The 13,864-nt window shown below is 46.6% G+C and overlaps 2 protein-coding genes across 2 annotated transcripts; both read left to right on the forward strand.

Annotated features, from left to right (window-relative positions):
- Positions 1 to 3,806: 3,806 nt before the first annotated feature.
- LOC139204788 (tripartite motif-containing protein 14-like) lies at positions 3,807 to 5,910 on the forward strand. Its single transcript, XM_070834786.1, has 2 exons — positions 3,807 to 3,899; positions 5,045 to 5,910. The coding sequence occupies exons 1-2, from the start codon at positions 3,807 to 3,809 to the stop codon at positions 5,546 to 5,548; spliced, it is 597 nt and encodes a 198-aa protein (XP_070690887.1). The 3' UTR covers positions 5,549 to 5,910.
- Positions 5,911 to 10,434: 4,524 nt separating this feature from the next.
- LOC139205233 (tripartite motif-containing protein 16-like) lies at positions 10,435 to 12,982 on the forward strand. Its single transcript, XM_070835389.1, has one exon. The coding sequence runs from the start codon at positions 10,435 to 10,437 to the stop codon at positions 12,118 to 12,120; it is 1,686 nt and encodes a 561-aa protein (XP_070691490.1). The 3' UTR covers positions 12,121 to 12,982.
- Positions 12,983 to 13,864: the final 882 nt, after the last annotated feature.

A 13,864-nucleotide genomic window follows, 5' to 3' on the forward strand; every position in this document is an offset into this window, starting at 1 on the left:
AATTTCTGTCCCACTTTAATAAAATCATCCCGTACTGTAATTTGAAGTCGAGTAAAAATATCACTGAACACGAAACTATTAGAGGACGGAAGAAACGGGACTCAGGCGGACTCAGCGACCCGGCTTCATCTGAACGCCGCGACGGGCGGAAAATATTTCTAAAAACAGGACGACAGTCGCATGAACTGTTCGATTTCTTATAACTTAAGGACTTTTTGAATAGTTGAAGACCGTCTGTAGTTTTGATGTAGTTTGGCGGCACAAGGAAAACGGTCAGAAGTTCAAAGTTCACCAGTAAATAACTCTGACATGGATCCACTGAAGTGAGGAAAAAATGACACGGGATCCCTTGAAGGAAACGGCGGTAGTTTCAGTCTGTACTCATGAACTGTGTGTGTGTGTGCACTCACAGATTTGACGGTCTGTTTGATGTAGTCCTTCTTGCCGGTCAGGTCCTGGTCTGGGTACGTGTCAAACACCTAAAAACACACAGGAAGGAAGGAAGAGCGGTGTTATTCTTATTTCAGAGCACGACAGATTTATTTCTCTCCGCGTCGACGGCCAGTCCGTCTCAGGCTCCTCACCCTCTGGCAGATCTGTTTCATGGTCATCTCCTCCAGGTTGGCCTCCTTCAGCAGACTCTGCACCGTCTCCTTCAGCTGCTCGTCGGTCGGAGCTTTCTTGATCATCTTGATGAGCGGCTCGTCGTCGTCCGAGCCGTCCTCTGCTGCAGGACAGAACAGAGGAGGAGACGCTCCGTCGCATTAACAAACTGAGACGTCCGTCACAGGCCGACACACACCATTCAAAATATAAGATATTCTTTACACGCAGTATAAAGGAGGATAAATCCCATGTGAGACGAACCAAGTGACAGTAATCTGTTGGTGAACTTAGTATAACTTGTATATTTCAGTCCCACGTTGGTTCAAATAGTAGAATACAAAAGGTTACGTTGAAGAAAAATATGCTCTTTGCAACATGCTAAAGGTAGAGCTAAAGCTAAAGGTAGAGCTAAAGCATAAAGGTAGAGTTAAAACATAAAGGTAGAGCTAAAAGACAAAGGTAGAGTTAAAACATAAAGGTAAAGCATAAAGGTAGAGCTAAAGCTAAAGGCAGGGGCGCCGTCAAGAGGGGGCCAGGGGGGGCCGCGGCCACCCCTGAAAAATGCTTGCCCCCCCCAGTTCTGATAGGTCAAGTTCACATTTGAGAATTTCGGAAATTGTAACTATGTTGTCCGAGTGCAAGTGAAGGCAGCACTGAAACTCAAACTCAGAGACGGACAGTGGAAGTCATTTTCAACGGCAGCTGTTGAGACGAGCAGACTACCAACAGGTAAGTCAGTCAAACTGTACTTACTTTTAGAACAAATAGTGTGTGTTTGGTAAACTGTGTCTGTGCTGAACCTCCTGCTGGCTGCTCTCCGTTACTGAGCATCTCATTAGCTCGTGTTAAGGATCACCAGCACCTGTGCCGTGATGCTACGGCACTTTTCAGACAATGAAGAGAAAGTCTACGGACATCTCTTCCATACGTGTGATGATGCAGGACAAGATAAGACCGCCGAGCAAACCCATGAGCAGACAGGGACAGAGACAGAGCAGGGCAGAGGAGCAGGGTCAGACAGGACACAGCTGATCATCCTACTGATGGACCAACAGGTGAGCTGAGAACATGAAGAAGTAAGGCAGCAGGTCAGACAGGACACAGCTGATCATCCTACTGATGGACCAACAGGTGAGCTGAGAACATGAAGAAGTAAGGCAGCAGGTCAGACAGGACACAGCTGATCATCCTACTGATGGACCAACAGGTGAGCTGAGAACATGAAGAAGTAAGGCAGCAGGTCAGACAGGACACAGCTGATCATCCTACTGATGGACCAACAGGTGAGCTGAGAACAGGGTCCCTCATGAGGAAATGAATGGCAAGAGAGTAACTTCACCTGGATAAACGTGTGGTAACAAGGTGTCAACACTGAGTTATGAATCCTGGTGCAACAACAGAAAGCTTCTTGTTCATGTTTACTGGTAGAAGAGTTTGAACAGTCAGAACAGAACTGACTGTGGGTCCATAATACAACTGTAATCTGATTACTATGAACAGCTACTCATGTTGTTACTGTTGTTTTTGCTGCTGCTATTTTAAATTCAGAGTAACTTATCGTCCTCATGTTTCATCACAGATATTTCCCAGTCAGGATCAGAGGGGCCCCTCGTGCTCTTCAAGGGGACAGAAGACGAGGCTTCAAGAAAGACTGGCACAGTGCTCACACATGGCTAGAATCCTCTCAGAGCTGTGGTCAAATGTCTACTGTCAAAGACAATGCTTTAGTGGACACAGTCTGTTACATGTTTACAGCAGAATAAAGCTGTACTGAAAACAATCAAAGGCCTCTGTGTGCTGCTTTTAAACTAGAGTAGACTTGTTCCCTGTTACTGTTTAGTTCATTACATGAATCTACTCCCTAATAGTAAAGCTGTATAATACAACTACCCTATTAGAGCAATGAATTTCCTAACTCACAAACAAACCAACACTAAATAAAACAGGCTTGTCCTGCATTAGTCCATGTACATCTGAGTAACACTAACTGTAAAATTAGAAAGTATATGAGTATGTGATTCCTTAACTCTCATACTGACATCGATTTTGACTCAATACTTACAGCAGCTTTTCTTCTTGAAATTCCGTTGTTGTTTTTGGTTTTGGTGTGCCACCCCAGGATTTTCAATGGCCCTATCTGGCCCCCCCTGTGAAAAATTTCTGGGGGCGCCCCTGTCTCATGATGTCAGAATGTGAACAGCTCGATGAGGAGGACTGTTTAAATACCAATTCTACCTGAAGCAGGAAATGTATTGGTGGATTCAGGGATCAAACCTGCTGTGAATGTTGCTGTGAAGCTTCTTGTTAGAGAACAGCAGCTGGTGCAGAAAGTACTGAGACACTGAACAGTTGGACATTCAAGAGTTTAGAGAAGGTCACATTAAGTTCACCTGGAAAGGTGAGAAAGCATTTTAGGTTCATCCTGAAACTTCACCTGAGCGCTGAACATCCCTGACTCTTAGTGAGGAGTGTAGTTCACTAATAAATCTCTTTAGTTTCCTGGTGTGTTTCAGGTTCTCCTTTATCTCTGCCACAAACACTAACCTAACAGTCAGTAACGCCGTGTTCTTCAGAGTTTCAGTTTAGTCCCGGTCCAGAGCGGCGAGGCTTCGATCAATCAGTCTTTATTTATAGAGCTCCAATTCACAACAGCGTTATCTCAAGACTCTTTCCATAAAGAGCAGGTCTGGACCAAACTCTTTCATTAGAGAGAGACCAACGATTCAGGGATTCAACATGAAGGATTCAAGAATCCCCTCATGAGCTGCATCAGATGTTATATTGAGCAACAGTGGAGGAAGAACTCCCCTTTAACAGGAAGAAACCTGGAACAGAACAGAGACAGAAGAGACGACACAAACAGCAACCAACGTACTAGCAGTGACTACAGCACTAACAATAGGAGTGTGACTAAAAGATTAGCAGTATGATATTACTTCGGTCTGCAGTGTGGTCGTCCCTCCGGTCCAGCTCTCAGAGCGGCTCAGGGACAAATAAACACCTGGTGAAATACAGAAAGGAGATCACTGCTGCCTCACCTCAGCGTCCTCAGCCTGCAGGTCAGGCTTTGGAGAGGTTTGATCCCCAAGTCGGATTTAAACGTCTGAGTCGAGGCGCCTCAACTGGACCATCACTGATGAACAGAAAGACAATTTGTTGAAGACATCCGGTGAGAGTTATTAAAACATCAGTCATCAGAGATGATACCTACATTGCCGATCGGGATCCTGAGAGGGACGTCTCTCGTTCTGGAGTCTTTCCTGAGGTGGATCTCCTCCGGCTTTCCCGGTGAGGTCGGCAACACAAACGACGACGAGACGAGCTGAAGGACAACATTCAGAGCCAGACTGGTTCTGAATGTTGTCGTCTTTCATAGGCTGGAAATGTGAACATGGAAACCCACCAAAACACTTTTAACCTGCTTGAGATCCGACTCTGTTCTTCCAGGTTTGGATTTAATTCACACATTTTCCTTTTCATTCAACTTCCCGGATTTTTCCAGGACTTTCCTTGAATAAAAGCTGCTTTTCCACGATCCAGGAATGAAACATGACAAGCTGCACTTCAGGGATTCATTTAACCAGAATAATATTAATGTTATAAAAATACTAGTTTGGTGAATTAACACATTTTTAATCCTTAAAAAAAAAAGACTTGCCCCAATAATTCAATAAATTCTGTCACTTTTGCAGGACTTTAAATTTGGCAGACAAAAACTAATGAAAATAAAACAGAGATCATTTTAAAACACACTTTAGATCAGGGAAGTCTGCGAGGATAAAAAAATACTGGGTTGGATTTTAATTAACACATTTTGATTTCTGTTTTTGCAATAAATGCTCAAAGTGATTTTTCCAGGACTTTCCTTCATTAAAAAGTTGGATTTTTTGGCCCAGAAATGCAGAAAATCATCAGACCAGGGATCCCAGACTGATTCATTACTGCATTAATTACTCATTTAAATACAGGCTTTGTTGTTTTTGAATAAGATGCACAAAGTTCCCTGATTTTCCAGGACTTTCTCTTCCCGTTTTTAACTCCACAGCCTGCAGAAGGAACATTTTCACGGCAGCAGTTTGAGCGCTGCTTCCACACAGATCACAGACGAAGGTCATTTAGTAAAACAGCTAAAACAAAAACAGGTTTCAGACCACATGAAGACGATGTTGTTGAAAAAAGGTAGAGCTTTAATCAGCTGGTAAATTTCTCCACACGGTTCATTAGAGTGACTGACGGAGCAAAACCACCAAACAGAACAACAACAAAGCAAAGTCCAGGAAAATAAAGGAGTTTAAGTGAGTTCATCAACTATTTATGTCCACGGTTTGATCCACAAGTAGAAAAGTGAAGTCCTGTGAGTCCAAACATCAGATTTGGCCTCAATAAAACACAATTCTGACTCATTAGAGATCATAGAGAGCTGTTATTGTCTGAGGAGAACAGAAAAGTAACATTCGTGGAAGAACAACAGTCTTATTCTGATCATCCAGACAGATTCACTAACAGGTTTCAGGTCCTGAGCAGAGAGAGTCTGACTGGACGTTGCTACTGGGAGGTGGAGATCAGAGGGGGTTGGTGGTTTGGTGTAGCCGTCACATACAAGAGCATCAGGAGAGACGGGGGATCAGAAGACTCTGGACTTGGACTCAATGACAAATCTTGGATGTTGGATTGTGACACAAACAGTTATCAGTTTTATCACAACAGTATCCAAACTCCCGCCTCAGGTCCTCGGTCCTCCAGAGTGGGGGTGTACCTGGACCACAGAGCAGGTGTTCTGTCCTTCTACAGCGTCTCTGAGACCATGAATCTCCTCCACAGAGTCCAGACCTCCTTCACTCAGCCGCTACACGCTGGAGTCCGGCTTTACTACTATTATGGAGACTCTGCTGAATTCATGAACCTCAGACAGTCAGAGGTGGTTTCAGGGACGCTGGGTTAGATTCTGTGATTTAATTCTTCAGCTCATTCTGACTTCATGTTTGTTGCTGAGAGCCGACTGTTGTGGCCTTTCTTTACCTGAGATCACCTGTCAGTCAGACGTTGTGGGCGGGACTTTAATGTTGTTCTGCAGATGTTTGAGCGTCTTCAGGCGGCGCTGCTTCCTGTGTCTGCTCCACCGCTCAGGACCACTTCTGTTCACCTGGACTGATGTTTGTCTGCACGGATATGTAAACTTCTCTGCGCTCTAATCGTGTGATGAATGTATTGATGTATTTGTATGCTGAGAGACCGCAGCAGGCCTCCCTTTATCAGAGATAATCTGTTCTCACCACTTTGTGAAGAATCATTTAATCATGTGTTCAACAGAACAAATAATGTTTTTGTCGTTCTCAAAATCAACGTACAAATGAGGAACTACAGTGTTATAAAACTGTATTTATCACGATCCTAATCGATAAAGAGATCATTCATTATTGCTGTTATTCATTAAAACAAAAAGCCTTTATGGTGAAAGTGCATTTCAGTGAACATCACAGCAGGATAACAAGTGAAATGTGAAACCTGATGCACAACAGAAGAGGGCGCCTTCATCCTGCTGACCGGGGATGTGGTGAAGGTTCAAGCTCACCACAGTTTTACTGAAGAGAGTAAAAGTGCAAAGTGTCCCACATCATGAAAGACAAGAAAAACACTGAAAGTTCAGATTTTCATCTAATCGGCTTTGCTGCTTTTTACAACCAACAGTTTGCTTTGTTTGGTCCAACAAGATAACTAATGTAACATGCTCTCTGCTCTGATGTTTGATGAGATATGACATGTTTCTGCTCACTTCTTTGACATTAATAAATTCTTGATGAGAAAGAATTATTTTGGAGTTTTTGTTGTAGTTTTTCCTCCCAAATTTCTGGTAAACATCTGTATAATAATAATAATAATAAGAAGAAGAATAACTTGCATTTATATAGCGCCTTTCAAAAAAAACCCAAGGACGCTTTACAGACAACAAACAAACAACAAAACAAACAGCAAAACAACAGATTAGCTGCCAAAGGCCTGAGCGAACAAATGTTTTTTAAGAGCTGACTTGAATGAGTCCAAAGATGGAGCATGGTGGATTTCTTTTGGGAGAGCAGAGGGTGGGGGAAGCCACACTGAATGATCTATCCCCAAAAGTCCGCCTCCTAGTGCCGGGGATGGAGAGGAGACTTGTGTCAGAAGACCTCAGGTTCCGTGTGCTGGTGGAGGAGGTCTGTAAGGTATTGTTGGGCAAGGTTATGGAGTGCTTTGTAGGCCAGCAAGAGGAGTTTATAAGTGATGCGGAACTTAACTGGAAGCCAATGTAGGTGCATGAGGGTGGGGGTGATGTGCTGCCAAGACTTGGTGCGAGTGAGAACCCTGGCAGCTGAGTTCTGCACATACTGGAGCCTGTCCAGGGCTTTATTGGTGACCCCAAACAGGACTCCATTACAATAATCCAGCCGAGATGTGATGAAGGCATGGATTAGGGTCTCAGCCACGGAATCAGAAAAGGAAGCACGGAGTCTGGAGATGTTTCTGAGGTGGTAAAAGGCAGATTTAGTGACAGATTTGATGTGTGACTCAAAGGATAGGGTGGAATCCAGGATGATGCCCAGGTTGCGTGCTTCAGGGGATGGAGAGATGGTGCAGTCATCTACCTGGAGGAGAAGATCTCCAACCTTCTGGAGCAGCGCCCTGGGAGCCACGACCAAGAGCTCCATTTTTTTTGCTGTTGAGTTTGAGGAGGTTAGAGGTCATCCAAGTTTTGATTTCACGGAGGCAGTTGACGAGGGACTGTGGAGGGAGCTGAGTGGATGGTGAGGTGTTGAGGTACAGCTGAGTGTCATCAGCGTAGCAGTGGAACTGCAGACCATGGCGGCGGATTATCTTGCCAAGGGGGAGCATGTAAATGATGAAGAGGAGGGGACCAAGGACGGAGCTTTGTGGCACCCCATGGTTAACTGGGGCAGGGTGGGAAGTGGATCCATCAATGGTGATAAACTGTTTCCGGTTAGATAGGTAGGACTGGAACCAGCGAAGAGCTGTTCCAGTGAGGCCAAGGTGGGTGGAGAGGCGGTCGAGGAGGATGGTATGGGAGACTGTGTCGAACGCAGCAGAGAGGTCCAACAAAACAAGGATGCTGATACAATTAGAGTCAGCAGCGATGAGGAGATCATTGATGATCTTGACTAAAGCTGTCTCAGTGCTGTGATGGGTCCTGAAGCCAGACTGAAGGGGTTCATAGAGCTCATGGTCGGACATGTGTAGTTGCTGTTGTTTGGCAACTGCTCTCTCCAAGATCTTGCTGAGGAAAGAAAGGTTGGAGATCGGTCGGTAATTGCTCAGGTCATCAGGATCCAGACCAGGCTTCTTCAGGATGGGAGTGACTGAGGTGGTTTTAAGAGTGGTAGGTGGGGTGATGACCTGTAGCTGGGGAGTGAGAGAAGTGGTGGAGGCAGATGGCAGGAGCTGCTGGTGAATGGAATCCACTTTATGTTGGAGGAAGTCCAAGAACTTGGAGCAGAGGTTGGGGGCACCTGAAGGGCGGGGGACGGTGAGGGGGCGGAGTAAGTGATTGATGGTGGAAAACAGCATCCTGGGGTTGTTTTCCTGGGTCCCAATGAGAGCTGAGTAATACTGGGCCTTAGTCTGAGAAAGAGCTTCCTTGTAGGCCTGAACATGGTCTTTGAAAGCTAGATGATGGACAGTGAGGCCAGTTTTTGCCGCACAGCCTTTCTAGCCGTCGACCAGTGGTCTTCAAGGAGCGGAGCTCAGGGGTGAACCAGGGGGCAGGACGGGTGAAGGAGACAGTCCTGGTCTTGAGGGGGGCCAGAGAGTCGAAGCAGACAGTTAAGGCAGAGTTGAAACGGGCCACCAGGTTATCCACAGTGGTGTCAGGACGGGCCACAGCCAAATTGGTCGCTATCAGGGTAGATAGCACTCGTGGACGCACTGTTTTGATGTTCCTGAAGGTGATGGTACACTTATGACGTTGCCTGGGGAGGGAGGCTGGGACAGTGAAAATGATGGCATGGTGGTCCGATACAGCTAGATCCAGGGACTGCAGGTTGGTGGGTGGTGCGCCAGAGGTGCAGGCGAGGTCCAATGTGTGACCTTTGGTGTGGGTGGGGCCTTGTACATGCTGCGTGAAGTTGAAGCAGTCCAGCAGTGACAGGAACTCTGAGCAAGAGTGTGGATGGAAAAGCAGAAGCGGAACAAACAGTTGTTAACAATTCAGGCAGCTGAGACAGGAAGTCAGTGGAGTTGGAGACTTTGGGTGGGCGGTATATGAGGATTACATGGCTCTGAGAAGACCCAGCCAGAGTGAAAGCCAGGCACTCAAATGAGGTGGCAGGAGGTATTATGATTTCTTTAATCATGATGTCGGCTCGATGGATAACCGCTAGGCCACCACCACGACCCACAGAGCGAGGCCTCTGCAAATAAGCATAGCCTAGGCGGGTGGCTTGGTTCAAAGTGATGAAGTCATGTTTGTTCTGCCAGGTCTCAGTTAAGCAGAGTATATCAATGTTTCTGTCAGTAATTAAGTCATTGATCAGTAGGGCCTTGTTGTCTTGTTACAGCCAGGCAGTTTGGGATAGACAAGCTGAAGAGGTTCTGAAGTTCCATCGAGGAATATGTTAGCATCATCTCCGCTACTTCCTAGCAGCTAGTGGCTATAGCTGCTACCGGCATCGGATGAAACAGTAGCAACTTGTTGCAGCCGCCAGCCAACGGCTATAGCTACCACTGGATGAGGGAAGTCCTGAGAAGTCCTGATAGTCCAAATTTCCCAGGAGACCCGGAGAGTATCGTTCCGAGGACAAACAGCCGGAGAGCCCGCAAAAGTTTGTAATGCCGTGGATCACTGACTACCAGGTCAGTGGGACAGCTGATCGGTGGATACAACTGTCACTGCAGATCAACGGGATAGCATTAATGATGATCTTGTTGTAAAGTGGTGAGTGACAAAAGTCAGAAACACTTAAAACAAAACAAACAGGCTTCTTGGCTCGGAGTGAGAAGCGGCGAAAGACACGCCAGCGTCCTCTCAAACCAGAGTATAGAGGAAGACTGCACAGTTTACAGGTGACTTTGTTGTTCGTGTCCCATTTAGTCAATACGAGCAGCTGCCTTCACATGTTGCGCCCGCAAAGCTAGCAGCGACGCTAACCACCTCGTTCCTCTGTAAATCTGCTTGACATGAATGTAGCATCAGCACGTAGCCTTCAATAGAGACACATTTTAAGGGTTTAAAGCTTCTCATTAACAACAACCGCTGAGGAAACTACGTCCACGTGCAGCCGTTTGTGTCGTTTCAGGCCGACAGGAGCAGCGAACGTCATGGCGCTGTTCACACGGGGGATTTAAATGCATTCTGGGTAACGATTTCTGGCAGAAAGTCCTCAGAGGTGAGAGCACACTGAGCCCTTGTTCACACGTATACACTTAGTTTCCTAAACGTTCAACAACAAGCATGCCGGGCCAGTAGGCGGCGATAAAGTCAGAGAAGAACACTTTGAGGATTTTGTGCTCAATTTATTGAAATAAAATAGCATGAAATGGCTCAGTATGAAACCAGACGGATCCTGGAGTCCCAGACTGCATTAAAAAGACTGTTTACCAACATGAGGCCGGCTTCCTTTTCTGTTCAGCAACAATCTTAGTGTGACAGAGAGGTAAAATGTGAAGTTCAGTAAATTCTGAACTTTCCTCCCTCGTTCAGAGTCAGTCAGAGCTTGATAACTCCTCCCTCTTCTGCCTGCTCTCAGTCTGAAGATGGGTGGGACCAACAAGTTCAGATCAAACTGGTTTCATTGAAGAGGAAGTGAAACTCAGACAGTCGTTGAGTCTCTGAGAGGAGAAATGGCGCAGAGAGTCCAGCTGGACCGTGAAACCTTCTCCTGTTCGATCTGTCTGGACCTCCTGAAGGATCCGGTGACGATTCCCTGTGGTCACAGCTACTGCATGAGCTGTATTAGAGCCCACTGGGATGGAGAGGATGAGAAGAGGATGTACAGCTGCCCTCAGTGCAGGCAGACGTTCACACCGAGGCCTGTCCTGCTGAAAAACACCATGTTAGCAGCTTTAGTGGAGGAGCTGAAGAAGACGGGACTCCAGGCTGCTCCTGCTGATCACTGCTACGCTGGAGCTGAAGATGTGGCCTGTGATTTCTGCACTGGGAGGAAACTGAAAGCCCTCAAGTCCTGTCGGTTCTGTCTGGTGTCTTACTGTGAGCAACACCTGCAGCCTCACTATGAAGTGGCTGCATTAAAGAAACACAAGCTGATGGAGCCGTCCAGGAAGCTCCAGGAGAACATCTGCTCTCGTCACGATGAGGTGATGAAGATGTTCTGCCGCACCGATCAGCAGAGTATCTGTTATCTCTGCCCTGTGGACCAACATAAAGGCCACGACACAGTGTCAGCTGCAGCAGAGAGGACTGAGAGGCAGACAGAGCTGGAGAGGAGTCGCCTGAACATCCAGCAGAGGATCCAGGACAGAGAGAAAGACCTGAAGGAGCTCCAGCAGGAGGTGGAGGACATCTGCAGCTCTGCCGATGAAGCAGTGGAGCACGGCGAGAAGACGTTCACCGAGCTGATCCGTCTGATGAAGAGAAGGAGCTCTGAGCTGAAGCGGCAGGTCAGATCCCAGCAGGAAGCTGAAGTGAGTCAAGTCAAAGAGTTTCAGGAGGAGCTGGAGCAGGAGATCAGGGAGCTGAAGAGGAGGGACGCTGAGCTGGAGGAGCTCTCACACACAGAGGATCACAGCCAGTTTGTCCACAGCTACAGATCACTGCCAGCTCTCAGAGAGGACACACACTCATCCAGCATCAACATCCGTCCTCTGAGACACTTTGAGGGCGTGACGGCTGCTGTGTCAGAGCTCAGAGAGAAACTACAGGACGCTCTGAGGGACCACTGGACAAACATCTCACTGACTGTGACTCAGGTGGACGCTTTACTGTCTCAACCAGAGCCCACGACCAGAGCTGGATTCTTAAGATATGCTCAACAGATCACACTGGATCCAAACACAGCTCATAGAAATCTGTTATTGTCTAAAGAGAACAGAAAAGTAACATTAGTGATAGAACCACAGTCTTATTCTGATCATCCAGACAGATTCACTGACTGTCTTCAGGTCCTGAGCAGAGAGAGTCTGACTGGATATTGTTACTGGGAGGTGGAGATGAGAGGGGGGTTTCAGGTAGCCGTCACACACAGGAGCATCAGCAGAGACTCTGTACTTGGATTTGATGACAAAACTTGGTCGTTGGAATGTGACACAAAAGGTTATCACTTTTATCACAACAATATCAAAACTCCCGTCTCAGGTCCTCTGTCCTCCAGAGTGGGGGTGTACCTGGACCACAGAGCAGGTGTTCTGTCCTTCTACAGTGTCTCTAAGACCATGAATCTCCTCCACAGAGTCCAGACCTTCTTCACTCAGCCGCTACACGCTGCATTTTGGTTTTACAACAGTTTTGGAGACTCTGCTGAGTTCATTAACCTCAGACAGTCAGAGGTGGTTTCAGGGACGCTGGGTTAGATTCTGTGATTTAATTCTTCAGCTCATTCTGACTTCATGTTTGTTGCTGAGAGCCGACTGTTGTGGCCTTTCTTTACCTGAGATCACCTGTCAGTCAGACGTCGTGGGCGGGACTTTAATGTTGTTCTGCAGATGTTTGAGCGTCTTCAGGCGGCGCTGCTTCCTGTGTCTGCTCCACCGCTCAGGACCACTTCTGTTCACCTGGACTGATGTTTGTCTGCACGGATATGTAAACTTCTCTGCGCTCTAATCGTGTGATGAATGTATTGATGTATTTGTATGTTGAGAGACCGCAGCAGGCCTCCCTTTATCAGAGATAATCTGTTCTCACCACTTTGTGAAGAATCATTTGATCATGTGTTCAACAGATCAAATAATGTTTTTGTCGTTCTCCAAATCAACGTACAAATGAGAAACTACCATGTTATAAAACTGTATTTATCACGATCCTAATCGATAAGGAGATCATTCATTATTGCTGTTATTCATTAAAACAAAAAGCCTTTATGGTGAAAGTGCATTTCAGTGAACATCACAGCAGGATAACAAGTGAAATGTGAAACCTGATGCACAACAGAAGAGGGCGCCTTCATCCTGCTGACTGGGGATGTGGTGAAGGTTCAAGCTCACCACAGTTTTACTGAAGAGAGTAAAAGTGCAAAGTGTCCCACATCATGAAAGACAAGAAAAACACTGAAAGTTCAGATTTTCATCTAATCAGCTTTGTTGCTTTTTACAACCAACAGTTTGCTTTGTTTGGTCCAACAAGATAACTAATGTAACATGCTCTCTGCTCTGATGTTTGATGAGATATGACATGTTTCTGCTCACTTCTTTGACATTAATAAATCCTTGATGAGAAAGAAAAGATTATTTTGGAGTTTTTGTTGCATTTTTTCCTCCCAAATTTCTGGTAAACATCTGTATAGAGCAGGGGGGTCCAAACTGTTTTCACTGAGGGCCACATACAGAGAAACACACAAAGGGCCGGGCCACTCACTAGAAGTGAGCTATACTGCTAACTTTCTCCCTCTACCTGCCACCTGAGCAGAGGTTACTCCAGGTCGCTCTGCCCACGCACCTGCAATTCACACACAACTGACACCAATCTCCAAATGAGCCACCCACTCCTTCCCTGCCTACACAAGCCCAGATCACCACTCTCTGCCAGGTTGTCTGTTGCACTTGTCCCACTTCAGGCTCCTTTCTCCAAGACTTCTTGTGATTTTGCTCGTGTTTGCTCTCTGTCCTGGTTTTGGTTTTTGTCTCCCTCTTCCGTCTGCTCTCCCTCAGTCTCCATCCTGGTCCTGCTCCACCTGGTTGTCTTCCCTGGTCCCCACCCAGGTCCTGCCTCCCACTAGCCCCTTTTCCTCGTCCTTGCTCCTCTCCGTTGGTGTAAATAAACCCATCTGTCTCCAACCACCCAGTGGTTCTGTGTCTGCATCGTGGATTCAGCCGGTTTAGTTCCACACAACAGAATACAGGTGAGCAGCACCACTAATTCTACTGTGCATTTAACAAACACCTGATGAAGGAAAGCACATGAGGGTAAACTATCTAAGCCCCGTCCTCCAACACAAACCTACAGGATTTCACAGCTTAGTGTTCAAACAGAGCAAATGGCTATAAATACACACACACACACACAAACAGCTCCCCCGAATGGTTTTACTGCAGGAGATGCCGCCCAATGGCAGCAGGTGGAGGAGAGCACCAATCTGCAGCGGTAGCAGGCAGGCAGCAG

Source organism: Pempheris klunzingeri, chromosome 8, assembly GCF_042242105.1.
Source record: "Pempheris klunzingeri isolate RE-2024b chromosome 8, fPemKlu1.hap1, whole genome shotgun sequence".
In the NCBI taxonomy this organism is placed as follows: domain Eukaryota; kingdom Metazoa; phylum Chordata; class Actinopteri; order Acropomatiformes; family Pempheridae; genus Pempheris; species Pempheris klunzingeri.

What these genes read in the sequence shown, in the direction of transcription:
- LOC139204788 (XM_070834786.1), top strand. Translation starts at nt 3,807, where the DNA reads ATGATACCTACATTGCCGATCGGGATCCTGAGAGGGACGTCTCTCGTT. An exon ending in CCTCCGGCTTTCCCGGTGAG is followed by an intron (nt 3,900 to 5,044) that starts GTCGGCAACACA and finishes TTGTCTGAGGAG; the next exon opens with AACAGAAAAGTAACATTCGT.
- LOC139205233 (XM_070835389.1), top strand. Translation starts at nt 10,435, where the DNA reads ATGGCGCAGAGAGTCCAGCTGGACCGTGAAACCTTCTCCTGTTCGATC.